The sequence below is a fragment of the Photinus pyralis genome, unplaced genomic scaffold (genome assembly GCF_008802855.1).
Source record: "Photinus pyralis isolate 1611_PpyrPB1 unplaced genomic scaffold, Ppyr1.3 Ppyr1.4_LG8, whole genome shotgun sequence".
NCBI lineage: Eukaryota > Metazoa > Arthropoda > Insecta > Coleoptera > Lampyridae > Photinus > Photinus pyralis.
In genome coordinates this window covers 29,225,882-29,252,930 of record NW_022170819.1, presented here as the reverse complement: position 1 = coordinate 29,252,930, position 27,049 = coordinate 29,225,882, and the positions used below count along the sequence as shown (strand labels likewise).

The 27,049-nt window shown below is 39.1% G+C and overlaps 2 protein-coding genes across 5 annotated transcripts in view; one reads left to right on the top strand and one right to left on the bottom strand.

Annotated features, from left to right (window-relative positions):
- Nucleotides 1-1,875: 1,875 nt before the first annotated feature.
- Nucleotides 1,876-27,049, top strand: part of LOC116178096 (titin-like) — a 37,735-nt gene continuing 12,561 nt past the window's right edge. For 2 of the 3 annotated variants that reach the window (XM_031497417.1, XM_031497416.1), the window contains exons 1-4: nt 1,877-2,007; nt 16,778-16,858; nt 17,308-17,572; nt 17,619-27,019. In XM_031497417.1, the coding sequence (XP_031353277.1) occupies nt 16,796-16,858; nt 17,308-17,572; nt 17,619-27,019 (9,729 nt within the window). In that variant the 5' untranslated portion in view covers nt 1,877-2,007; nt 16,778-16,795. Of the gene's footprint in view, nt 2,008-16,777; nt 16,859-17,307; nt 17,573-17,618; nt 27,020-27,049 lie in introns of all 3 variants that reach the window. The other variant, XM_031497418.1, reaches the window with a different exon arrangement.
- Nucleotides 5,268-7,976, bottom strand: LOC116178097 (lactosylceramide 4-alpha-galactosyltransferase-like). 2 transcript variants are annotated; one of them, XM_031497420.1, is made up of 4 exons: nt 7,570-7,976; nt 7,320-7,523; nt 5,922-7,256; nt 5,268-5,871 (listed from the first exon to the last, which is right to left on the bottom strand). In XM_031497420.1, exons 3-4 carry the CDS (start codon nt 6,653-6,655, stop codon nt 5,574-5,576), a joined length of 1,032 nt encoding a protein of 343 aa, XP_031353280.1. In that variant the 5' UTR covers nt 6,656-7,256; nt 7,320-7,523; nt 7,570-7,976; the 3' UTR covers nt 5,268-5,573. The 2 variants fall into 2 exon arrangements, with proteins under 2 accessions (XP_031353280.1, XP_031353279.1); XM_031497419.1 differs by having other exon boundaries at nt 5,922-7,523.

Below are 27,049 nucleotides of genomic sequence, written 5' to 3'. Positions count from 1 at the left end.
CCTCTCCTATCATTTTGCATTTGAAATCATAAGGAAAAATTTAAATTATTTACTGGAAAAGTCATAAAAGAAAGAAACAAACTATAATGAAGATAAAAATAAGTTTTCCTTCCGTTCCGATGACTACAGAAAGAAAACCAAAAGAAAACCAATTCTACCTCTCCGATTATTCGGCAATGGCGTCCTGTCTTGATTAGATATCCGCTGGGTACAAAAAGAATTATAATTTTCCTTCTGAAATTGATTTAGATCGATTGAAAAATGCAAATTTGTCACAGATTATAACCTGTAGAGTATTAAGACAAATTATGCTACTTTGCTCAGTGGGCGAAAAAACAAACAATACACTAAACTTGTAGTTTTGGCTCTAAAACTCATAAAAAATCGTCTTGTCTTAGAACAGCCGAAAAATGAATAATATCTGAATGCCTGGATAGATGACAGAAGTGAAAAAATTACACGACTTCGATTATGTTAAGTCGTTAAGAGACACAGTGGACAAACTACGAACAAATTTAGCAAAGACTGTAGTTTTGCCTCTAACCAAGTTTTATTTACAAAATTTGGCTCATCCGAATTTGCAGTTGAATAATTGTATTAAGATGAGCCAAATCTGAATCCAACAGTTCGGTTACAAGCGTTGGTAAAGAAGGGTAGAAGTTCAAAAGAATTTTTCGATAAATTATTTGAATAAAGCTTTCTTGTTGTGTAGATATACCTTACTTATTATACCTACACTTAATCTTCAACTCCAGTAAATGATTTGAGTGAAAAGATCAATAATATATTTGCAATGTAAACTGAAAAAGAAGATGGGACCTGAAACAGACCCTTGAGAAACTCCACGATGAAATATACAGGCAGCCACTAACATCATTTATTATAAATAGCTACCTGCGTTTTAGAACTAACGTATAATCAATTGTAAAATCAAATTTAAAAATTACGTGAAGCTATTTTTGGACATGAGCGTGGACCATTTTATATAAATTGCCCCATAAATACTAAATAGAGTACTGTATATGAGAATGTCCTTCAGATATTAAAGATCAATTTATCCTTGCACTTTCAGCGACAAAAAAATTTAACAAATTTATAAAACGTGTAAACAAAAATTATGAGGTAACGATTAATTTTTAATTGCCTTTATTCCTTTTTTGTTTCGCTTATTGAAAGTCGATCGGATTTTATGAAGCCATATATAGATATGGTCTGAAAATATGTAGGCGTCCTTAACTGCATTATTATAGGCCAATTCGTGTACAACTGCACAGCTGATGTACAATACCACTAATTATGGGCAGAGGCGCGGTTGTTCCTAAAACTCTCATTAACAATGTATAAATACGTGGAATGGGAACGACCAAGATGGTTTTTACTCTTCTTTTTTGCGAAAATAAGATGTGTCCATGAAACCACTGACCCATTAATTTGTCTCTGCAATCTGCATTCGGAACAAGGTTAAAGAAGTATTGTCTTACGAAGTCTGATTTGGTATGCCACTCGTGTATATGGATACCTTTTAAGTTCTTCTCTCCTGTGGTAGTGAAAAAGTAAAATGATTTTGGGCGCAAAGCAAAATTAAGGGTACTTTCATGGTGTTGCTGCTCTTTGATTAATGGAATAATACAGTAAATTAGCGAATTTTCCCATAGGTTGATAGAGGGATGAAGCGCTTCTTAAAATTGTACAAGGCGATGATCTCATTTTATCGTAACGTCGTATCTCGAAAGTGCATTTAGAAGTACGACGTAGGTGTCCTGTCCTACACAATTCAGAAACACGACACATGGTCAGAAACGCGACCATTGTGACGTCACTTTTGCAATTTAGAAAAGAGGGGCTAGAGCTTCTGATGGAGGTGTTTATGGTCAACCCGATTGTCCTGGTTATGCCCACCTTTAGTCGGCAAGAAGCCGGAGTGCCATAAACCTGCTAGTGATAACACGGTGCTATATTTGTTTATTAGTGGCGGTGCCCAAAGTTTTTTTTGGTACACAATTCTAGGTATGGTTTTTTTTGCAATTTTGATAATCATAACTTATAATTAATTGAAACCACTGCATGGACCGTAAGTGCCATTTACTGGCCCAATTTTTTCGTCGAAAGTCTGATTGTATAACATTTATATAAATCAACCTTGCTAAGTAATCGCTTCTGTTTTAAATTAATTTGCGATTGAAGAAAATTACGTGATGAATGCAAGGTTGCTGAACTAAACAAACTATAAACATTTAGAAACTTCGGAAATTAAACGCGTGATATTTTTGAAAATAGGCATCTCGACATTGGTCACGTAATTCACCAAGTCAAATTAATCTAATTCAATTAGGGTAGGTATATTTAAAAATATGCTTTATTGGTACATGACATTGAAACACTGATTTAGCGAGGTGGGCGTTCTTGTCTGTGAGATGAATTTCTAATTTTTGGTCGCCCCAAAGTCTTGTCAAATGGAAAAATTGAAAAGTTCAAGGCTTCCATGTCCATTTTTGAGGATTGCAAGAAAATGATGATACAGGCGTGATTCGAAGCAATAAAATATTCTTAAATTCCCACGCTTTGGATAAAACAAGTACAAGAAAACCGGGGGCGGTTTTGATCAGTTACATTTTTTTGCAATGTTTGTCTTATTTTTTAAGACTGCGTGACTAATCGTGTAAATTATGCAATCAATTGTAAAGTCAAAGTAGGTGCTACGCAAACCTGTTTCATTAGGTGGAGGATGTACAATTCCATTATAGGTGACATGCGATTATTTTTAGGGGGTTTTATACAAGTAATCCCGAACAGACTTAGTATTTGGGGCATTAATCGTGAAATTTTGTGTAATAAACGAACAGATGCTGTCCTCGACGATCTAAGACGCAAATTTTTGTATTTAAAAGGAAGTTGGCACTCCTTCAATATTGCAAAAGTAAACTATTTTTCTGATCACGAGAGGTCATGTAGCCCTCGGCTACGCTTCTCCCCATCTCAAAAATTAATATTCATACACGCAGCGTTAGGCACAACGTTACATAAGAAAATTATGACAATTTGAGACAAAAACACCTTTGCTAATAAGACCATATAAAGTAGAATTGTAAATCACACATTGTGATCTCAGACCGTGTTGGCGTTATATAATGAACAAATTTATTATTTAAAAATAGTTGGTGTTAAATACAAGTAATGCAGCGGCTTCAAGGTTTCATATTAATTATTTACCATTTGACGTTTTGTCGTTTATTGGATTCTACTTTAGGAAAGTAAATACAAAAGTGAAAAGAAATCTGAATAATCCTAGAAAAGGCGTCGATCTAACTATAAAAAATGGCCATGGGAAGTTTGCATTAATTACCGTAGTTGGCTGCATATATTTGTGTCCGATTAACAAATTGTTAATAATATCGTCTAGAATTGTTACGCTTCGGTTGACTACATTTCCGGTGATTATATACTACAAGTAGTAATTACTTAATCAATTATTTAGGACCATATATGGTCACTTTTACGCTCATACAGATTAATAGTTATACAATATAACTTTTGTGTTGGGAGTCTAATTTAATTCTCGGGCCCCTTTCTCCACCCTCACTGTTTTAAGGTTTAAGTTTTTGAAAATAGTGGGACTGTAACGAGAAGTCCAGCAACAGGTTACATACAATACCAAGGATGAGCTTGTCCCCATCTCCAACAATCGTGCCATTATGTAGTTCCTGAATCATTTATTCCATTTACCAGTGGCGATCATTGTAGGATGAATTCACTATACACAATGTTTTTGTTTTTTTAGTAAAATCTCAGCTTCCACAATTTTCAAAAAAGGAATTTAGCTATTCTTGTGAGAAACAGTCCTGTTCGATTTCGCTAATAAGATTTTAAATACCTTAAAAACCTGCTATCTTCGTTTATTCGTTTAGCCCATATTCACAAGGCTTTCGACCATTACATATTATTGTCAAAACTAGACGCGTTAAGAGATGTCTCAGCCGCTACTGTGATGGACTTGTATCTTCGCAATCGATAGCTGTTTGTCTCATATGGAGGTTTCAACTTGAAAACGTTTACTGCGACCTCAGGAGTACCCCAGAGGTCAAATCTAGGTCCCTTATTGTTTTTATAAATTAGAACAAAATAAATTATTGGAGGGTCGAATAAGCTAAAAAATAAGTCTACAGCCGGTCTTGGTTCCTTCCTTTCTTGTAAAAGGTTATCTTTTTTGCGGTTTCAAAAACACGAACAAACATAGGATTTTGGCTTCAATATTATCTACAATTATAGCTACACCTCTTCCATGTGTTTCCCGATCCATTCTGAAGAGTTAATGAGTATCAGACACTAAATGAGGATAACTATTTTCTGAATCAAGCCAGGTTTCACATAGTAACAGTATATCAATCATTCATAATTACTTTTAGGTGGTCAACATTTTTACACAAGGAACGAGTATTTGTAAAGCACATCTTCAGTTTGGTATAGTTTGAGGAGGGGAAGTTAATTAGTTTTTTTGATTGACTACAATTTTGGGCTGACCACGCACATAAATAGTAAGGTTAATTTTCCCCTGGTTTTTGCGCAATTCTAACTCTTCACGTCGTTCTTTTGGTATTTGGTCACTGATAATTAGGATTGAGGCGAACTTTAGAACAGTTCGTTTCTTAAATTTTGGACTTCCTTCTCAAGATGTGTTATTCGATTTCTATGTTCAGCGTTTTCAGCGATTACTTCTTCAAGCTTTGTTTTGTTGAAAAATTAACTATAGAACTTTTCATTTCGATATGCATGCCGATTGAGAAATCCAGTTTTTGATCGACTATAGTCTCAGTGCTAGTGTTGTTGGGCTTTTCGACGACGTCGTTGCAGCTATCACATAACCAAGTAGTAACACTTTTATCACTTTTCATTCTTTGGAGCGTTTCTACCGATGTGAAACGTATTATTGGACGTTCCGGCGCAATGGAGACCACATCATACCTTCCTAGCTTAGATTTGCATACATTGCAATTTACCATTTTTAAGATAAGACGTATGAGAATATTTATCTATGAGTATCCAAAATGCCCCAATATTAGATTTAATGGGTATTAGTACGTATCTAATCATGCACTTTATTAGGATAGCATAGAATTAGGTACTACTCACTTATTTGGCGAATAAAGGTATTGTAACTAATATTATTAGTAGAAGTCTCGATTATTATGAGCACTATCGCCATATTAACACACCCAATAAACTACATTTAATTTAAAAATGCACGTAATGCGATTTATTAAGAGAGCTCACGAAAATATCTTTTTACTTTTCGACAGATTCAACAATTTAGACGTAAAAAATAGTAAGGTTGGGCTCTTACGTCGTTTCCAGTACAGTATTGTTTTCTGTGCTGAACTTCATTCTATTTCATGCTCAGCGTCCCATTTTTATTAAGAATGGCAGATGCCATTAAGTCATTTGTTTCACTTTAGCTACGCTTGCGATCACTTTAACCTCACACCGCCAAAGTAAGACTGAGCCTACTCATTCAAGCCTATTAAAATGTCAATTTAACATCTGCTGTAAAATAAAGTATAATATTGATTTGCAATGCTTCAAAAATATTCGCTCGCTATAGAATACACTTGTGGACAGTGACTTTTAGCAATAACTCTGTAAATGGATTCCTCAGAATCAGAACGTGCGTTTTTACTGAACTTATTCCACAGGTGTATTCCATGACTTTGCTCTAAAACGTAGTATAAATCCTTTTCGTGGCCGCTTTCAAAGTAGAACTTCCAGTTTTTATAATAAATTGGGTAAAAGTAATCACTTGGGTAAACGATGAATCCGGAGCAATTCTTCTGGTACATTTCTTGAATCATATTCACGTTGCACATTTTCTTCAAAACCCTAAAATTGTTTATAGTAGGTATTTTGAAAATATCAAACACTTAACTCACTTGGTAACTACGGCGGGTCCATTTTTCCCCCACGCGTTGCCAGAAAAATGAGCTTGCAATTCTTCCAAGCATGTCCTAATAAACGCTTGCCCACTGCCGGTGAGGCTGCTTCTTAAGACTGCATTGTTAACGGCGCTCACAGATTCAGCAACCGCAAAATTGGACGCCAAGTCATCAAATGGCCTAATTATCACAAAATCTAGGTCTAGGTAGATTCCGCCAAACTTCAACAGAAGCACAAGTCTGGCGATGTTGCTTGCGGTGTTAACGGGAAACTTTGAAGACTGGATCTTGCCACTCGTGTACAATTCTTCAACAAATGTGCCCTTGAGCAGGCGTGGAAAATTCAACCACAACAGGTTGACATTTTTTATGTTGGTTAGTGTATGTAAAAGCTTCCCGGATAGTGTGGTTTCGTCCTTAATTAACCCAGGCGACGTGTACATTAGGTAGGTTTGATAGTCGGGGTTGATTAGGGCAGCGGATTCGACAGCGCATGCCTGTCTTGGGTTGATCGAAACTGCGCCCTCTGTAAACGACTTGCACGACGTTTCGATGAAGTATATCGAATTTTCTGGTGGCGTTTGCATTTCGAATAGGTCGGGCAATCTGTTGCCGTCTGCGACGTAACATGCAAGAGGTGAAATCTTGGACTCGGAGGATTGCGGAAGGTGGACGTAATAAACCATTCCCAATACGGTAATCGTAAAAAAAAGGAGTAGTAATTTCTTCATCTTCAGGCGATTACTATTTCTTCTGCTAAAAACTAAATAGGTACCTACTACCTACCTACCGAGACGAAAAAATTATTGGAAGTTACTTTAACAAACTAATCACAGTACGTGTTTCGCCGAATGGTTTATTTTTTAATTACCTGTATAATCTCAAGGTGTAGTTACAGGTCGTGCACTTTTTGTTATTCCTTCCAATCGCTTAACTACCTCAATCGTAAAATAAGGTTTACAGAAGTTACATTGGAAAAAATAGCTCGCGAACTGAAGATAAGACATGAGCAGGATCTGTGCTTATCATCTAAATTACATTTCACTTGATGATGAAAGATAAAGATAAACATTTATTCTACACCGTAGATGTGTGCAAAATAAACTACAAAATTAATCCTCAAAGGTTGATTCTCACTTGCCCGACTCTTCGACGTAGCTTTCCGCGACACTAGCCATCCTCCATGGCGCATGATGTCAGTCATACTTCCATCTGCATTTGCCAGAAGACTTGCAGAAGTTCTTCGAAAAGAATGGTCCGTGTAGGAAGAAGCATTTGTTAAATTCAAGAATTTGGCCACCACACTGGGAACACCACCAACTTATTGAACCCCTACAGGTTGAACCGTGCACTTTCCATTCTGATAATTGATAAAAATCTGTTGTGTGACCTTACTTTAGGACGAATGGCTATGTATTTTCTAATTATGTGCAGTAAATTGTGTTTTCCTAGTAATATGACCAACGATCTATCTTTTTTGGTTTTCGTATCGATGATCTTGACTAGAAAATGTTTTTCCTGATCTTCAACATTGGTCGTCTGCAAAAAAACCAATTCCTGACGTCTACAGGCACCCGCCACTCCAAAGATAAGAATTACCTTTAAAGATATCTTCAAAAATTTGCCTCTAAAAATACGGACATACCTTATTTAGCAAATGGTGTTCATCCTGAGCGCTTAATAAAAAGGAATCCACATTTTCATCCGTTAGAATCAGCGATTTTTTTGGCGTATATCCTTCTCCTTCAATTTAAGAAATGGAATAACACTGGGAAACTTGCTAATATCTACTCCTTCGTTCAAATGAATCGTAGTGCGTAGCAAGGAATCCATAAGCTTGATGCTTTATACGACGCGAGATCGGTAGTAAAGTAAGCCAGAATTGTATCTTCAATGGTTTTTTTTTACATTTTTCTTTACGCACGATTTCTTGTATCCATTGTAAGCTTCTTCATATACCGTTCTCGGTTTGCAGGGAAGAAGAGTTTCCTTCGCTGCGGATGCAATTTACGATATTTCTTCCATTTTTGCACAACTACAAACATTTTATGTCGATTATTAAATTTTCTTCTTTAAAGGGTATTGTTGCAATCGTACATAAAGCTTTGTATTATATCGCGTACATAAACCGTCTTAATGGACTCGCCATCTCTATTTACGCCTCACTAGTAAACTCGCTCGGCTGAATAAACGACTCGTCCATAAAGACCCAGTTTATGTACTTGATATATAAATAGCTATTATTTTTCATTTGCCTATTATATGTCAATTATATCTGTCATATGTGATATATGAAGCAGTCTATTACGCCCAAGGGCATAATGAGAGAGCATAATGGATTGTCATCTCATTATGCCCTCAAACGGCCTTGTGGCGAGCGTGTGCTGTCATTGGCCGGTACGTTTCGCAGTGTGGCGAGCGTGTGCCGGCTTGTTCCGTAGTGAGCCCTAGCGCCCATCGCATTGGCGAAACGTACCGGCCAATGACAGCACACGCTCGCCACAGGCCTGTCAAATTGATTGACGGAGTTATATTATGTCATAAAAAAGATGCAACTTGATTCGTATGGAGCACTTAATGTTGGGCAAACAATAATCATGATTCATGATATTTGTATATTAGAAATGCATTCTTTGGAATGATGAAAAATAAAATGTTGTATGCACCTCAGGCATTACTCAATATTTAACCCTCGGGCGACTTAGAATCCCTCGGGCCGGAGGCCCTCGGGCTCTGTCGCCCTCGGCATAAATATCGCCTTAATGTCCTTGATGCATAAATAACTATTATGTAACTATATTATTCTATATTAATCTCTATATCTCAAACGGTTTGAGCGTGAGAGCTTTCAGTGCAGGCCTCAGACGGATGGTCGGACGGAGAAAGTGACCATAATAGCGTCTTCCAAAATTAATTGGAAAATACGTCCCTTAACCGTATCCGTGCAAGTCAAGTTCTCAAGCTCCAAATACTCCTGATTATTATGTTACACTAACCCAAAAAGAAAGTTAAAGACAATAGTTGTAAACTATTTTACAAAATGGGATGTTTTTCATATACCACTTGAACGAATATCTGGAAAGATGATTTTATTGTTTATTGTATCGTGCTTAAAGCTTAACATTATAATTTATGTAAAATATTTATATTTACACATGACACTTTGTTACGTACGTTCGGTTCTTATCTTATATATATGGAATGTATTTTGTGACAAATAATAAATATGATATGATGATAAAGATGAATGATAACACAGCTAAATTATTCTACTTTTTAAAAGTGGCCCAGCCTGCGACTGTCTTTTCAAACTAGTTGAGGCTTTCATTTCTTTGACTCCACATAGTTTAGGATAAGAAAGGGCAGTTTCAATCTACACAATTCTAAAAAGCAGTACACAGTCGAATTATTCTAAAGAGGCAATACCTATATTCGAGAATGTATATTGACTTGAACGGTGAAGGCACGGCCTATTTTGATTCCAGGCCGGCAGCGGGAAGGTTTCTGGAAAAAAAAGACTATATGAGAAAGTTTCCCCACGTAGAAACGTATCAAGATCAGGAATTCTTTAAAAATTATTTTGTGTTTTTTCACTAGTATGATATTCTATCTTATGTTTATTGTTTCTGGTTCTTTGCATTCGGTAGCTAATAACTCTGGCACTTCAATCACGAAAATATTGACGATTAATGTACGCATGCGCAGTCTTTCAACTTTCTTATTTATGGAGATGTTTTTTGAAATTTTAATTTTAATTTTTTAATTCTTGTAGTAAAGGCAAACATATCGCATGCGAAGACTTTATTTATAAAAATATTTACGCCATAACTTATTTTCCTTTGCACACATAAATAGTCCGTTATAAGAACTTTCGGAAAGTACTGATCAATTCATGGAAAATGTCCTAGGCGAAAACGTTATTTCATTTTTTTTATTTTTTTGTTATGGTCTCGTAAAACACACAGTACTTCTTCTGTTGATCTAATTGCAACACATCGTTAATGAATATCTAAATACTTATTTTCACCAATTGTAAATCTACATGTTTAAATGTTAGCAGTAAATGTAATAGTTATGTATACGACCGCATCATATTGAACATTTATTACTATTAAGGTAATTCAATAAAGATGTGCGACTTTCTCCGTCTCCTGATGGAGAGTTAATCATGTAGACCAGGTTAGTGAACTAAGAAATTTTTCCTTTCTGAGAATTTTAGAATCTGAGGCCAAATATTCTTGTTATAAGACATTGTCGAGGACGTTGCGCAACTCCCGTTTAAGCCATGGCCAAGTGACTTTAAACACAAATCTTACCATACGCAGTGCAACACCTTAAATGGATAAATGGGACAGTATTGCATCAATATTTATGATTTTATGGAGAAATGTGCAGTCGCCATGTGTTATTTTCGTACATATTTATTGTTACATATGATCTTGGTGCGAACATGACTTGTGTATCAATCGAATGCTATTCATATAAATCGGTTTAATTAAAATTGTATCGATGAGACGACTTGAAATGAGAGTACTAATGCCAAAGCACCTCTCAATTTAAATTTCCATTTATGGCGCTATTAGTGTACATTACTTATTTGCATAATTCTAAATGAAACGTGACGAGTTGCTGCCGACCGGCACGTTGTCAGTTTTTTTTTTCGAACCGCTGTGTTATTCACAACTCCTATTTTGGAAATGTTGCCCACCCCTGTTTCGCAACCATCAAGTATTGGTACATAGCCCTGTCTTGGGATATTGAAAAATGACGATTGTTATTAGTAAATGAGTAATGACTAGATTCGATTGATAGAACTGCTGTTCCTAATCTCATCTAAGAAACACCCAGATTTTGGAATGCAGGTCTAGACATTTAGGGAGCGTTTTAACCCTTATAGGTTGCCCCAAAATTGATTTCAATGCAAAGTTACCTTATTCAATCTTCTGTCATTGGTAATCAGATTCTTTAAGGACCCAAATACTCTTTTTGTGGATGGATTATGGTCGCATTTGTGCCCGTTTGCTGATACCAGTTTCCAAATTATTGCATCTTGTGTCAGCACAACTTTTTAGACTAGGTGAGTTAGTTTGTTTCCGAAAATCCACAAATGACTGCAAACATAATTCATCGAATCTTACAAGATGACCCAATTAAGAAAACAGTACTTTGTATGGAAGAAGCAACCTAAGTTCACCTCAAGTTTTCATTTCAACCCTTTAAGCATAGTGGCCGCCTCCTTAAAATTGGGATAGCGACATAGCGTGTTGGGTCACTTTTATTCATCATCATTTGAATGCTTATTCCATTCTCTTCTTAGACCAATGGAATTGTCAGATCTTTTTGGTCGTTTTCAGAATTTACGTATACCTATTATTAGAAATTTTGTAATTTCCTTGAATTACTTTTCCTTCAATATTTCGCAAATTAAGATCCGGTACCATTCTTCGATCACCGGCTTAACTACCTACTTATAAATGCTATAATTCTTTAAGAAAAAATTCACACAAACAGAATTCGCTCTAATTATTGATCTATTTTGCGGTTTCGTTACGCAATCCACTGTAATTCTGGTATAGTAACATTTCTAGTTAAAAACAGTATACGATCGTTGTTTGTGGGTATTCAAACATGCCCTCCTTACCGCCGACACACAAATCGTCGCAGATAAAAATGTAACATTATCTTCAAATGTTCAAATGCGATATATTAAATGTACATTACCTTCGAGAAATTACCCCTAGAAAGGGTGTAAAGCTAGAAGGTTATAACCGCACAGAAAACTATTGAAGTACTCGTAGGTACTAGAAGACTTTATAGAACACACAAGTACTTTGTATGTTTTAGCAGATACTGGGGATTCTTAGCTGGGGAAATCGAAATATCCATAAAAAGGCAAATATAGCGCTAAAAGGCCCTAGAAAACCGTATAAACAGTTCCTGCAACTATCAAAAGCTTTATAATGTTTTTCCAAAACCCTCCACTACTCTCCCAAACCTGCTTAAACCCTTTTCAGTACTTCGCAGGAACCTACTAAAGCTTTCGATTTGCTTTTCATAACTTTTAAGTCCTTTTCAGGGTTTCAGAGGGACTTATACGGGGTTTTATAGAATCTCCATTAGAAAATCCTAAAAAGTTCCGGATGGAACCTAAACAACTCTCTAACTAAACCCTTTTAAGTGAATTGCGCTTTGAAGAACTCTATAGTGTAGGCATTTTTAGGCAAATAAACTAACTTTCGAATTAAGTTTATCACTACTGTAATTTACAACAAAAAAACATGTTCACAATTCAGTCGTTCTGATCCGACTTCTCCAGCTTCTTCTTCCTCCCTTCGTGACTCTTGACCCCACAATAGTCCTATTTTAGAATGTCTAATCTTCCTTACAGAACACGTGAAGACGTTGTCAAAGCTTTTTATGTAACTGTTAAAAGTTTCTAGACCCTTTACGGAGCAATTTATGCTTTTTACGATGCTTTACAGTCCAGTTTTAAGAGATGCTGAAAAATAGTAAGGGGCTCGGGAACGCCTTCTAGACAAATCGGACAATTTCTAGGGGCTAAAATTATTTTAGCAGGTTACAATCTTCACCGACTCCTAGTTGAAAGGTACGCAGGAATGTTCATGTAAATTGCAGCATGAGGGACGATATATTTGAAAAACTGTATTAGATTTTATTGCCCCAGGCCCGCCCCGAGAGACGGCGCAACTCAAGATTTAAAATCAAAACTTGCCCTCCAAAGCTAACTGACCCTCATCACACAATGATCGTCTAGAGTCTAGAACAAAGCTAACCTGAATAACAAAATACTAGTACTACTTCTACGGTGTGATTTAAAAAGTCTCCAGAAGATTACTTATAATAATAATAATTTCTTGTCAAAGAATAGTTCCATAAACTAGGACAATATTAGATTAGGTATATACATTGTTGTGAGACCTAACTTACACTTCTGGGAATCCCACGATTTCCCTCTAGCTAGCTCAGTTGTAATTAAAATGAAAACAAAATTTTTATCCGCATCTCAAGGTCCAGCTGGATTCTGCCACCCTACAGCATTCCAACAATGACATAAATAGGTGGCTTAACCAAATCCTTAAATTCCAATATGAAACTTTACCCCCAGATTTAATCAACTTGAAACAAAGTAAGAGACGCCGACAATTACCTCTCCTTGACTCTAATAAACAAAACCTGGATTGCAATGACTGGTTTAATTTCAAACAAAAAATTGCGTAAATTTCTGTTTTACAAATTGTTACAATTTTAAACAGATAAATGACACACAAAAAAAAAACAAATTACTCAAACATTACAAAAAAAACAAGACAAAACAAAACACTAACTACTACTTACTTTTAAAATTAGTCCGAGTAACGTACTCCGATAAAAAGAGGTATCCGTACACAAACACGCAAACCAAACACTCAAACACCGACGTCTTCTCTCTTCGGGTACCCACAAATTCAAAACTTCCGTGTTTCCGCAAAAAATAAAAAAAAAACAGGACGGCGACAAACTTCTTAAACTTCTCAATAATTCTTCTTAAAACGGCAGACACAAAATTCTAATTAAACCTGGATCCACTACGCAAGAAACTTCCACAAAATTCAAAAAATAACGTAACCGAAGAAGCGCCGGTTGGCTTTGTAACGACCAAAAAGCCCCGCTCTCTTCAAAAATTTTCTATTTAAGCCAAAAGCCCTTCTCCTTTCTTCAACATCCCGCCCGCCAATCACGCGAAGCGTCGATTTTTCAACTTCTTGCTAAACGGCACGTACGCCCGGCAATTCTGCGAAGAACCTTATCTCTACTTCGCGCTATACCTCGTTAACGGCAAATAAAATTTAAAAAGAAATTTACATCGAAAAAAATTCTAGGAATAAAATAAAAACAGAACACTTCTAAGAAATTGAACCAAAACTATAACATGAAATTTACGCAATCCTGTGTCTCAAATTATTAATAACCCCCCCGGTTAATTAATTGAACTAAACAAAATTGTCACATCCAGACGCTCTATAATTTCTTTCAAGTTACAACTAAAACAAAATAACACAACAACATGTAGTGCGTATAATAGCCGAAAAAAAACATTGAGCGTGAAATAAGTAACAGTTACAATTATTATTTTAGTTAATTAACGGAATTATGCGTTCTTGTAGGAGTGAGGATCAAGTAAAACGAGTAGATTCTTTAAAAACAGAAATTTAATCAGAATAAATTACAATGTAGAGTAAAATTATGAAATATCGTATCATAGGCTCTACTAAAATTCCTAAACAATAAATATTTATAACATAACATAAAAATAACAAACATTACAATAAAAAGGACGGCCGTTTAACGCTCCTAAACCATCAAGCATACCTATCAATCAAAAGCGAAGACCTTCTTGTTCATTTTCGGCTGTTGGTCTTATGTTTTGTTCCTCACGATGGCTTACATGGGTTTTGGTAAGGTCATTAACGATAATGAGGTTTTTTAAGAGCTAATGCAGCTGCTTATTGATGATGAAGGCGAAGACAATGGAAATATCTTGACGGGAAGGGTTGCAAACGGCGAATTAATTGCAGTTTTATTTACGGTAACGGCACGGCGGCTGAAACACAACTCTAGAAATTAAATCAATTGCCTTTAGCTTCTTCACCTCCTAGAACCAATACTTTCGGCGCGCCCAACTTAAAACCTTTCCAGATACAGGGTGTTGATCTACAGAGTGATCACTAAAAAAGGTAAACGTCAAGGCGGAAAACGGGTGCTTCGGTACAATTTTGCCTAATGCATTTTTACCTACAATGACATTAATTTGGCAAATAATGCAACGCCATCATTTAAATACACGGTAACAAACTAAAGACAAAAAGAAACAAACAACATCACCTGATTAACTCAAAAAAACATTCGAACCACCAACGAGTGCACTTCATTGCAATTCTTGCATCTGAGGGAGTTCAACAACGGGACTTATGTATTTCCTTCTCGCATACAACGAAAGAAAAAATCGCGGAACAAATATTGCGCGAAAAGTGAGCGCCTTTTTTAAAGAGATAAAACCCGCCAATGTTTAAATTGAATTTAGCGCTCATAGAGTCCATTGCAAGCTCATACAAAAATCATTTGTTATTTTGTATGTTCAATTTCCTTTGCCAATCGCATCAGGGTTTAAATTTTCAGGATTATCGATACCGATAACTAAACGGAGCGGTCGCTGGGATCATTTAATGTCGGGAAACCAGTGGATTCCCAGAAACGGTTCTAAATCCCATGAAAGAGTCCAAAATGTAGAATTGTTAATTTTTATATAATGTTCCGCTCAGTTAAGGTACCCAAAAAATTCTTCAAAGGTTACCACAGAGATTTCCGGTCTGTCGGAGAATCAATATAGAAAGCAAGACGATGCAATGCCTTCCTATGCAAACCTTCCAGAGCTTTACATCGTTTTTCCAGTGTCTCCAATCGTTTAAAATCTTTCAACAGCTTTGGAAACCAATGCATTTGTTTTTCACGGCGGAGAGTTTTTGATAGTTCTAGATAATTTTCGATTGCTTTAAAAGCACCATCTAGGCGTCATTTCTATAATTAATCGATCATAAGGCTCGAGGACTACAACATTCTGTCAAGCTCTACAAAGCTCTGAAAAGAACATACAGTGCGTAAATTTTAACTCTAAACATACAAATAATTATTAAGTTTCTTTTGTTTACATTACTGTCTAATGTGAGTAAGGTGAGTTGCATAACTGTCCGGCATATCAATGCATTGACTTGTATATTTAAGAATTGAATATAGGAGGTTCAGAGTTGAAATAATGTATACGTAGCCCAGAAATTGTTATGGAAGGTTTCTAGAACGTCACAAAACCCCACAAAGGCGCCAGTGTTCCCTAAAGAAGACTAAAGGCGCGGAAGTTTTCTAAATTTTATTTCCAGAGGTGTTTAACGTCTTTCCAATCAGAGACGATCTGGGCGCTTTCCAAATCTCCCAATCCATTGCAAAGCTTGTTCAGACATTTTTCAGAACTATTAACAACAATTAATTAACAAGCACAATAATAAAACGAGAAATAACGCAAATAAAAATTAATAAAACTAAAGATGAAGTTCTACAACACATTGCTCACAAAAATATACCTTTGATGTAAATATGCTTGCAGAAATCATATGTATTTTATTGTTATTGGTTAGTGTTATTTATACCACAGTATATCATAAAGTATTAATTGTTAGTATGTGTAAATCCACAATGTCAGTTCTGATTTTCTTATTGAACGACATTCACATTCATATACAGGGGTGATGACTGAGAATAGTCCACAATAATTTAGGCTTACGGTCGTATTTACTTTGAGGGCGCCATAATGTTACAGTACTTTCAGAAAAATAAATGCAAAATTGTATTGTATGTCGGTGTGCTATCCGTTTGATCAGAAATGCAGCCTGCGTACAAGTAAATTGCAATTGAACTTCTAAAGTAAACATTACGAGTCCTTTTACAGAGAAGTACCTGAGGTATTGAACGCCCATTTAGTTGTCAGAACAATAGATTCCAACACCAAGATTCCCCATAATGCCCACAGAGATTTTTAACACCCTGCAGTGAAGTTGAATTAATTATATTTGTGTATAAGATTGACGCACCAAGTCAGGGTTTGTTTGCTCCGATTTCTGCGAACACTTTATGGTTTGTGGGCACATTACGGTTAACTACGTAGGCGCCAACTTTCTAAGTATGTAAATTGAAGAGCATGCCCCTTAATTAATTACCTCGCGCTCACCACTCAGACGTCTCGTCTTGTATTATTGCAGTAATTTCGTCAATTACCCAAAGTAACATATTCATTAACATTGCAGGTTTGAAATTGTTAGGCTATGTCAGCCGAAACGTCTGGAGACGTGTACCACACAAACGACGAAGAAGTCCTCCGCCAAATGGTAAACAAAAGGTCACTTGAGGTGTTTTCGCTTTGGGGCGTCTAATTTACATAATTCCACACTAAAAAAGTGTGTCATTTCACAATCGCAATATTAACAACGCTTTGTGTAGGTGGAGTACCTAATAATTATTTGACGAAAGTGATTGACGACGGCTAATTGTCCGGTTACTACTAATCAGCTATTTTTAACCTCGGGTGTAATTAATATCTTAACTACTAAGATTATGAATTTAAATTTGTGGGCCCACTTGTTGAAATCTAATATTCTAATATCATCCTACACCAACGTCATCAACCGACAAAAATAAAAACCTGAATCAGTATAGATTGCCTTTTTTTGTATAAATGCAAATGTCTGTCTAATTATAAGAAAATGTTTTGGGAAGTAACAATAATGGGAATGGAATTTCTTGGCAGTACATTAATTTTCTATTTTCAAATTTTTAGTGGCAAGATACTGAAGATTTCGGAAAAAAGAAAGAGATTCGTTCCCATATGTATAAGCTGCGAGAGGAACGTCTTCGAAACTTTTACAACAGCACTGATTCTGGAACGGAAATTCGCACTACTCAACAAGCATCATCAATAAAAGAGGGAAATGTGCCCACTCATGCAGATTCGCTTCTCGATCAAGGTTTTATGAGTCTGAAGAGCAAGGAAATACGCGATTCGGAATCGCCGACGAAGGATATGCATCAGTTTAGAGTGGTTGGTGAGTACACATCAATTTTAAGTTAACCATTAACACCTAAGAGTAGAAACCAATCGTGGAGATAATCAAGGGTGGAATGTCGTATCGAAAAATGAAGTTAGTCAAGATGGAAAAACGCATACGTCCATGCAGATTGCAAGCACATCGAGTTCGGAAAAGATTGATAAAGGCGTGGCAAATTATTCTGCTCAATGCGAGCAAAAGTCAAGTGTGTTTCAAGATGGGGACGACAATAATTTTACAAAATCGGCTTCGACCAGTTCAAAAAGTGTATTACGACAAGATGCGAAGGGGGGCGATGATAACAGCAGTTTTCAATCATCTTCAACTAGTACGAGTAGTTCCTCAAGAGTCGTGAGTCAACATCACGCAACCTCTGACTCAAAACCAAGGTCTGACAGTCAAGAGTTGGTCGTTAGAAAAACCTATACCACTGACGTGCCAGCGGAATTAAAACGTAGCCCAAACTACATTGACGGTAATACAACCGTAACAACCGAAACACGTACACTTGCTGACGGTACCAAAGTCACCACCACTCGTTATGAAACAAAAGGCGTTTCCTCGAAAATTAATCAACAGAATTTTCATACGTCGACAACCAAAACGGTAAATGATTCGCAATCCTATCAAACCCGTCGAAATGACACTACCAATTTAGACCAGCGGTATGTTATTCGCGATGGCTCCGACCAGAGGCCAAGAGAATCACCTACGGGTCAACGACATAGTACTGACAATAGGCGCGTCGATGAGGAAGTGAGCACGACTCGCTCAGTTGAAGATCACGTGAACAAAAAAGTAATCCATGACAAAAAAGATGATGTCTACCTTACGAAAATTATCAATGAAAAAGAGTATAACCCCAGAGAACAACCTGCGGTAAATGAAGTTGTCCGTACTTCTGGTAATATTGAAAGCAAAACTGTGACTAATTCAAAAATCACAAAGGTGACGCATGATGACCATCGTGTTACACAAAAAAATCAAGATGTAAGGTACCAAGTTACAAATGAACCTCGATCTGAACCTCCGCGTGCAGGGGCTACTCCAAGTGGACAACATGACTATTATATTACACAAACCAATCAGGATGTAAGGTACCAAGTTACAAGCGAACCTCGATCTGAACCTCCGCGTGCAGAGGTTCCTCCAAGTGGACAACATGACTATTATATTACACAAACAAATCAAGATGTAAGGTACCAAGTTACAAACGAACCTCGATCTGAACCTCCACGTGCAGAGGTTACTCCAAGTGGACAACATGACCATTATGTTACAGAAAAAAATCAAGAAGTAAAGTACCAAGTTACAAAAGAAGCTAGATCTGAACCTCCGCGTGGAAAGGTTACTCCAAGTGGACAACAACCAGATGACGGTATACCTTCTACTCCAGTACACATGACAACAATGCATACTAAAAACGAGATTGTGGAAACCGTAAAGTCGGATGTTGGAAAGTCCCCACAAGAACCGCGTGAACCTCTATTGCCATCCTCAAATAAGCAAATTCCTCAAGGATATCTTCCTAATAATCGTAAACCTGGAGACTGTAAACCTACTGAAGAGAGAACGCCTACTAATTACCGTCCACCTGAACAAGAAATCGTTCCTAATCAGTATTCCACGCCTAAACCGATGAGCGACAGTACAGTTGTCCAAAGAACCATAACAACCACGACCACCACAGACAAACAACCCGATAAGATTAACACGACGATAGTTGTGAAACCACAAACCGAGAAGGTGACATCGGTCACGTCGCAGACCACCTACAAAACGGACTACACGGCCAAAAGGATTAGTGTAGATATCAGTCCCACGCACGATGCGTTTGCTCGTTCGCTAAGAGCCAGTCCAGATCGCGAACGTAAACATGGAAGTGTACGTAGCCTAAAATCGAGCACTTCCTCTTTACGTAGCAGCACTAGCCCAGACAAAAATTATCCGTATAGCAGGCACCCTGACACATCGTCGCTTGATCGGAAACAGCCTTCGAGGTTTTCGCCTACCAAAAACAGACCGGACTCGCGTGAATCTTCGCCTATAAAGAAAATAGAAAGGCCCATCCCCAAGAAACCTTCCACTGACAGTAGAACCAGTACCATCACTAGACGGCACAATACCGATACGAAAGAAACCAGAACAACCTATGATAGCGGCACCATAACGCGACAAACGAAGGGACGTCCACGTTCTAGGAGCGTCTCACCAACAACCTCCGCAAGTGACATTGAATTCGTTAGGAAAGTCGAGGTGACTGATCTGGATGAGCATTCCCCAGAACGAAGAACTCCGTCACACGCTACATCTAGGCCCAAAAGCGTTCCGGATGGATCTATTACGAAGTCGCCTACTAAAAAACATCCCGAAAAGGACCAACAGCCTGAAAAACCATTGAAGCGCAGGGATACGTACGAAGAACGTTGTCGCCAGATACTGGGCATAAACCAGGAGAACAAAACTCAAAAGACGCCGGAAGACAGAAAGTCGCCGGAAAAAAAATCGGGACACCAAATTCAGGAGTACCCCTCTCAAGTTAGACGAACGACCGAAAAGAAAGAATTCACTGAGCACAAAACAGTCAAAAAGGACTCTCCGGGTGACTACAATAGGCCTGTGGATGTAACACGAAGAACTCCGGAGAAAGGCAAAGGGCAACCTGGGCGGCCTGGTGATCGTGCACCCGACTATTACGGTAGCGAAACTGACGAAACGATGGTTCGAAACCGTGTCACTACTAAAACAAGTTATACCCCTCAAAAAGGAAAGCGTCCATCGGATGACGAGACACCAAGAGGTCGTTATCCCGGAAGCAGAGAGATAACGGAAGAAACAATAATTAGGGGTAATACAAAACCTGGCGAAACACCTAAAAAGGTAACGAAACCGCAAGTGGGTCGAACACCGGAGGACTATCCTCGCACTGAAACCGATGAGCGTTATACACAAGAAACCGTGACGACGGATCGTGTAACCAAAAAATCCCCCGCTCACCCAACGGATGAGTATATACCAAAAGGTCGCCCAACCGAAAAATATCCTGGAGGTACAAAAATTACAACCGACGAAACCGTGATCAGAGGTCATGTGATTACAAAACCAGGTGACGAACCCAAAAAAGTTACGCCGACGTCTCAGGGAAAGCGTCCTAAGGGTAACCGGCCAGTTGATCAAGACTTCCCTAGCGACGGTGAAGAAACCGACGAGCGTTACACTAAAGAAACGGTCACTACAAATCGTACCATCAAATCATCCACCTGTCCCACTGATGATGACTTGCCCGAACATAGAAGACCAAAAGAGCGTTTCCCTGAAAGCACTGAAGTTACAACACAAGAAACCGTAATTAGAGGCCGTGACGCACCTCAAGGAAAGCAGCCCAAAGGTTACCCTAGAAACGAAGAAGAAACCGAAGATCGTTATACTGAAGAAACGGTGACTAGAAACCGTGTCACCACAAAATCATCTACTCGCCCAGCAGAAGATGACTTGCCTGACCATAGGAGACCGCATGGACGTCTACCTGGGAGCACTGAAATTACTACAAACGAAACCGTGATTAGGGGCCGTGTGATTACAAAACCCGGTGACGAACCTAAAAAAGTAACACCAGTAACGCAAGGAAAGCATCCTAACGCCAGTCGGCCAGTTGATCGAACCCCTGATGATTACCCTAGCGATAACGAAACAACTGATCGTTACACTCAAGAAACGGTGACTAGAGTTTCCACAAAATCGTCTACTCATCCAACGGATGATGACACGTCTGAAGATAGGAAGCCAAGAAAAAAATATCCTGGAGATTCAGAAATTACAACGCAAGATACTGTGATTAGAATAACAAAACCCGGTAACGAACCTCAGCGCAAGCGTCCCAAAGATAGACAACCAGGTGATACAGAAGATTACCCTAGCCACGACGAAGAAACAGAAGAACGTTACACCCAAGAAACTACAAATCGTACTACTACAAAGTCATCTACTCATCCCACGGATCATGATACACCAAAACACAGGCAACCCCAAGGCACTGAAATTACAACAGAGGATTCCGTGATAAGAGGCACAAAACCGGGTGGCGTACCTAAAAAAGTAACGCCGATACCTCAGGGAAAGTACCCTATAGGTAATCGAGCGCCGGAAGATTTACCCAGTGATGAAGAGGAAACAGAAGAACGTTACACTCAAGAAACGGTAACCAGAAACCGTATTATCACGGAATTGGATGGTGACACACCCGATCATAGGAAACCGAAAGAGCATACTCCCGTTAAGCAACCTGGAGGTTCAGCAGTTACAACCAAGGAGACCGTGGTTAGAGGTCATGTGACTACAACACGCGGCGAAACACCTACAAAGGGTACGCCAGTCTCTCAAGGAAAACATCCTAAAGGTAGCCGGCCGGTTGATCAAGCACCGGAAGATTTACCCAGTGATGAAGAGCAAACTGAAGAATGTTATACTCAAGAAACGGTGACCAGAAACCGTATGACCACAGAATCATCTACTCGTCCAACCGATGATGATAAGAAACCGAAAGACCGTTCTCCCCTTAAGCATCCTGGAGGTTCAGTGGTTACAACGAAGGAAACCGTAATTAAAGGTCATGTGACTACAAAACCGGTTGAGACAACTAAAGGAAAACATCCTAAAGGTAGCCGGCCAGTTGATCGAGCACCAGAAGATTTACCCAGTGACGAAGAGGAAACCGAAGAATGTTACACTCAAGAAACGGTGACCAGAAACCATATGACCACAGAATCATTAACTCGTCCAACGAATGATGACTTACCCGATCACAGGAAACCAAAAGATCGGTCTCCTATTAAGCATCCTGGAGGTTCAGCAGTTACAACCACCATAATTAAAGGTCATGTGACTACAAAACCTGTTGAGACACCTACAAGAGGTACGTCGATACCTCAAGGAAAACATCCTAAAGGTAGTCGGCCAGTTGATCGAGCACCAGAGGATTTACCTAGTGATGAAGAACAAACTGAAGAGTGTTACACTCAAGAAAGGGTGACCAGAAACCGTATGACCACAGAATCGTCTACTCGTCCAACGGATGATGACTTACCCCATCACAGGAAACCAAAAGATCGGTCTCCCATTAAGCATCCTGGAGGCTCAGTAGTTACAACCAAGGAAACCGTGATTAGAGGTCATGTGACTACGAAACCTGTTGAGACACCTACAAGAGGTACGCCGGTATCCCAAGTAAAACATCCCAAAGGTAGTCGGCCAGTTGATCGAGCACCGGAAGATTTACCCAGTGATGAAGAGCAAACTGAAGAGTGCTACACTCAAGAATCGGTGACCAGAAACCGTATGACCACAGAATCGTCTACTCGGCCAACGGATGATGACATTCCCGATCATAGGAGACCGAAAGATCGTTCACCCATTAAGCATCCTGGAGGTTCAGTAGTTACAACCAATGAAACCGTGATTAGAGGTCACGTGACTACAAAACGCGGTGAAACACCTACAAAGGGGACGCCAGTCTCTCAAGGTAAACATCCTAAAGGTAGTCGGCCGGTTGATCGAGCACCGGAAGATTTACCTAGTGACGAAGAGGTAACCGCAGATCGTTACACCCACGAAACGGTAACTACAAACCGCACTACCACAAAATCATCTACTCGTGCAACAGATGGACCCGAAAATAGGAGACCAAAAGATCGTTCTCCTGAAAAATTGCCTGGAAGTTCCGAAATTATAAGACGGGAAACCGTGACTAGAGGACGTGTGTCTACAAAACCAGGTGATCAACCTAAAAAGGTGACGCCGATGCCGCATGGAAAACATCCTTGTGATACGGAAACAATAGATTTTTATACTCGGCAAACTGTCGCTGGAAAACCCAAACAGAGAGCGCCAGAAGATCATCCATATGAAACCGAAGAGACCGATGAACGCTATACTGAAGAAACGGCACGGGTTACTACGAAATCAAGTGAAACCTCTAAGAAACATTTACCAACACCTGTAGGAAAGGCACCAACGATTGATGCAGAACCCAAAGGTAAAAAACCGCATGGGCGTTCGCCGGACAAATATCCTAGTGATACACAGAGAACCGTAGTTCGAGATCACGAAACTACAAAACCAGGAAAACGGCCCACGGAACGACCAAAACATGGGCAGCCCGACAGGGAATATCCAACTGATGAAACGAGTGACTGTTATGCTGAAGAGGTAGTGATTCGAAAACGTATACCAAGTGATTTGGAATTTACAATAGAAAAACACCCGACGCCTAAGAGTACAAAACCAGGGAGACGACTTGTTGCCGATGAGACGACCAGCTGTACAAGTGTGACAATCCAATCTAAAACTAGGCCTCAGTACGAAGGAGAACCTCAACCTCAACAACCAACCGATGTGTCAGACTCCAGTGATGAAGAACCATTGGATCAAAGTCCACATATTACCCAGGAAACAGATGACTATTACGTTTCCCAAACTGTTGGCCACACTGGAAGTAAACCCAGAAAAGGTTCTCCTGTAGCACGTAACAAACATTTTGAACCAGAAAAGTATCCTAGTGATACAGAAGAAACACGACAAGTGTACGTTACAAAGGATACTATTCGTCGTACCAGTGATCAGAAAGTGTCAACACGTCAACCTAATAAACGACCCATAGCTGAACAACCTAAACCAATGCCGTCAAGTCGAGTCACCAAAGAAACTCGTACTGGTCAAACCACTACACAAAAGACTACTGTTACAAAGAAGACAACAGACGATTTTGTTCCAAAACGTCGGTCACCTGAACGAGATTCGTACAACAGAAGAGAAATCGATGAGCGTCATTCGCAACAGACCACAGTCCAGACACGTGTTAGTTCCAAACCTGACAATAAACCTAAGAAACCGCAACCAAGGAGCGATTCTAAACCTAGAACACCTAGTGACACGTCATCTCGTGTAACACAACGTTACGTTGCGCAGGCAACTATTGATCGCACTCGTGTGGTTTCTAAGCCTGGTGGTAAGCCTAAATACGAAGAACCACGGCGGCCTGAAGATTATCCCAGTGACATAGATGAGACTAAGAAACCTGCAGGTAGACGACCTGAAGTTAGCCCCTACTACCATTCTGAAGGTACGCACTATATTGCTACAAGCAGAACAGTCGTTACTGACGAAAGGAAACCGTCTAGAAAATCTCCCGATCGTAAAACCGTTCAGGAATCTACACCGAAAAAACGTGTTCCTAAGGAAGAGATTACTAGAAGATCCCCTGGCAGGAGACCGGTAGTTGAAGAAACAATTCAGACTCGAGACACTTACCTGACAACGGATAAAGCAACAGTGCATCGTAGAAATAAAGAAGAACCTGCTGTAAAGAAACCTGGGGGAGCAAAACCAACCGGAAATAGGCAAACGCCCCATGAAGATCACGAAGACAATTATCGCAGAGATGATGACTTTTATACTTTGAATATCAAAGTGTATAGGAACGACTTGAAAACCGGAAGGGATAAACCTACTCATAAACCAGTTCCTTCTGAACCGCGTGAAAGAACAAAAACGGATAAAACTACTGTGTATCGTACCGAAGAAAAACATTTTGTTAACAAAACTACAAGGAAACCTGGCAAAGCGAATTCATCGGATAGGGATAGTCCCGTCACGCAGATTGTGAGAAATCAAAAACCTTCAAAAACTCGCGATGTAAAGCCAAAACCAGATGCTACTCGGCACGTGGTTACTACTACGATTCAAGTGGTTCCAAAAAAGAAGACGAAGGAACCCGCTGCGAAGGCATTACCTAAGGGAGGTAGTAAACCAATGCCCAAGGATAAACCTCGCGATCAAGTGGAAACTGACGAAGAATTTGTGGATGAAAATTATATTGTTGATGAACATGAAGAATCAACAGACCGCACTTTTGATAGACAAATAACGCGCACCATTACAAGCCCTGAGCGTGTATTGAAACCAAAATCGAGTCTTCCAACGTCTACTAGACCTACTGACACGTCGAAAAGACCCGAGAAAGTTATAACAACAAAATCGATCGTGATCAGTAATGATTTAGAACATGGAAGAGAAGTAATAGTTAACCTTCAAAGGTCGAAGTCCTCACGAGAAGCTACCCCCGATCGTAGTTACGCGTATCCCGCCTCTGACAATGAAGACAAAGGTGTGCCTCGGTATCCCGATGAAATTTGTGAACCGGATGATCCCTACCGACGTAGAAAACCAACGAAACTGTCCGACCTTCCTGTTATTGAAACTGAAGATACAGGATACTTAAACAAGGTCGATGAAACTGATGACTGTTTACTGAGCGTAAACGAGAAGGTGACTAAATTTGTGAATGAAGCCGACAAGCTTAGATCAAATAAATCCAGCGGTTCCGTGATCGATCGTCTCAAGGTAACGCAACAGATCCCTGGTCGTCCAAAAAGTCCCAAGTGTCAAAACTATTCCGAAGACGAGGACGAACGGTTCACCAGTGTCTCGGAGAAGGTCTCCCATTTTATAGAAACTGCCGAAAAAATTAAAACCCACCAAAGCCCTCAGAGGCCGAAGGCGACTCGTCCCGAATTTACAGTGGACGAAAATATCAAAAGTGACAATTGCTTGTTAAGTGTTTCGGATAAGGTTACAAAATTCAATACGAGTCCAAATTATAAAACTCCAGTCAGTTTAAGTAAAATGGATGCCCCTCGTACTACGTTGACAACTGAGTGCGTGCAAATCGATACCGAGGAAGATATGTACCGGCGTAAACCTTCAGTCGATGAACATGGACGAAAAATATCAGAACCATCAACCCCGAAATCCAGTCGCAAAAATAGTGAGACTAAAACAGTTATAAGTACCACTGGTCGTCTTCGTAGTACGGAAAGTATTAGAAAAGCGAAAGAAATCTTTGAAAATGCCGCAAAAGACCAAACGCCTGTTAAGCCTCGAAGACCGATACTCGAAGATGAACTTAAATCAACGCGATTAATTATAGACAAAATAAATAGGCCACACTCTACGGAAACAGACGATACTCCTGGTTATATGCGCCCATTGAATAGAAGTCCACGGCCCCATAGTCCGTATAGGGAAAGATCGCCGTCACCTAGAGATCGGTCTAGGAGCCCCTCCGTTGAAAGGCACCACAAGCCTCACGACCCAGCTCTCGATCAAATTCCTCATTACATGTGGCCGCTTGATCGATCAGTACATTCACCTGACCGCGACACATCGCGAGAATCGTCCCCATCACACACAAGACCAATAGAAAGGGCTAGAAGTCCACTGCCATCGGATAGTGACGTATACGAAAAACGCACTACGGCGTCTCTACGCAAGGTTGACACGGAAAAAGCTACAAGCAAGCACCGTTCGTTCACCAACGAAGAAATCGAAGAAATCTTAACTGTGAATGAAATCGAAGACATCTACGAAATTGAAATTTTGGAAGTTCTGGTAAGTATCGACGTCTCTGTGAACCGGTTT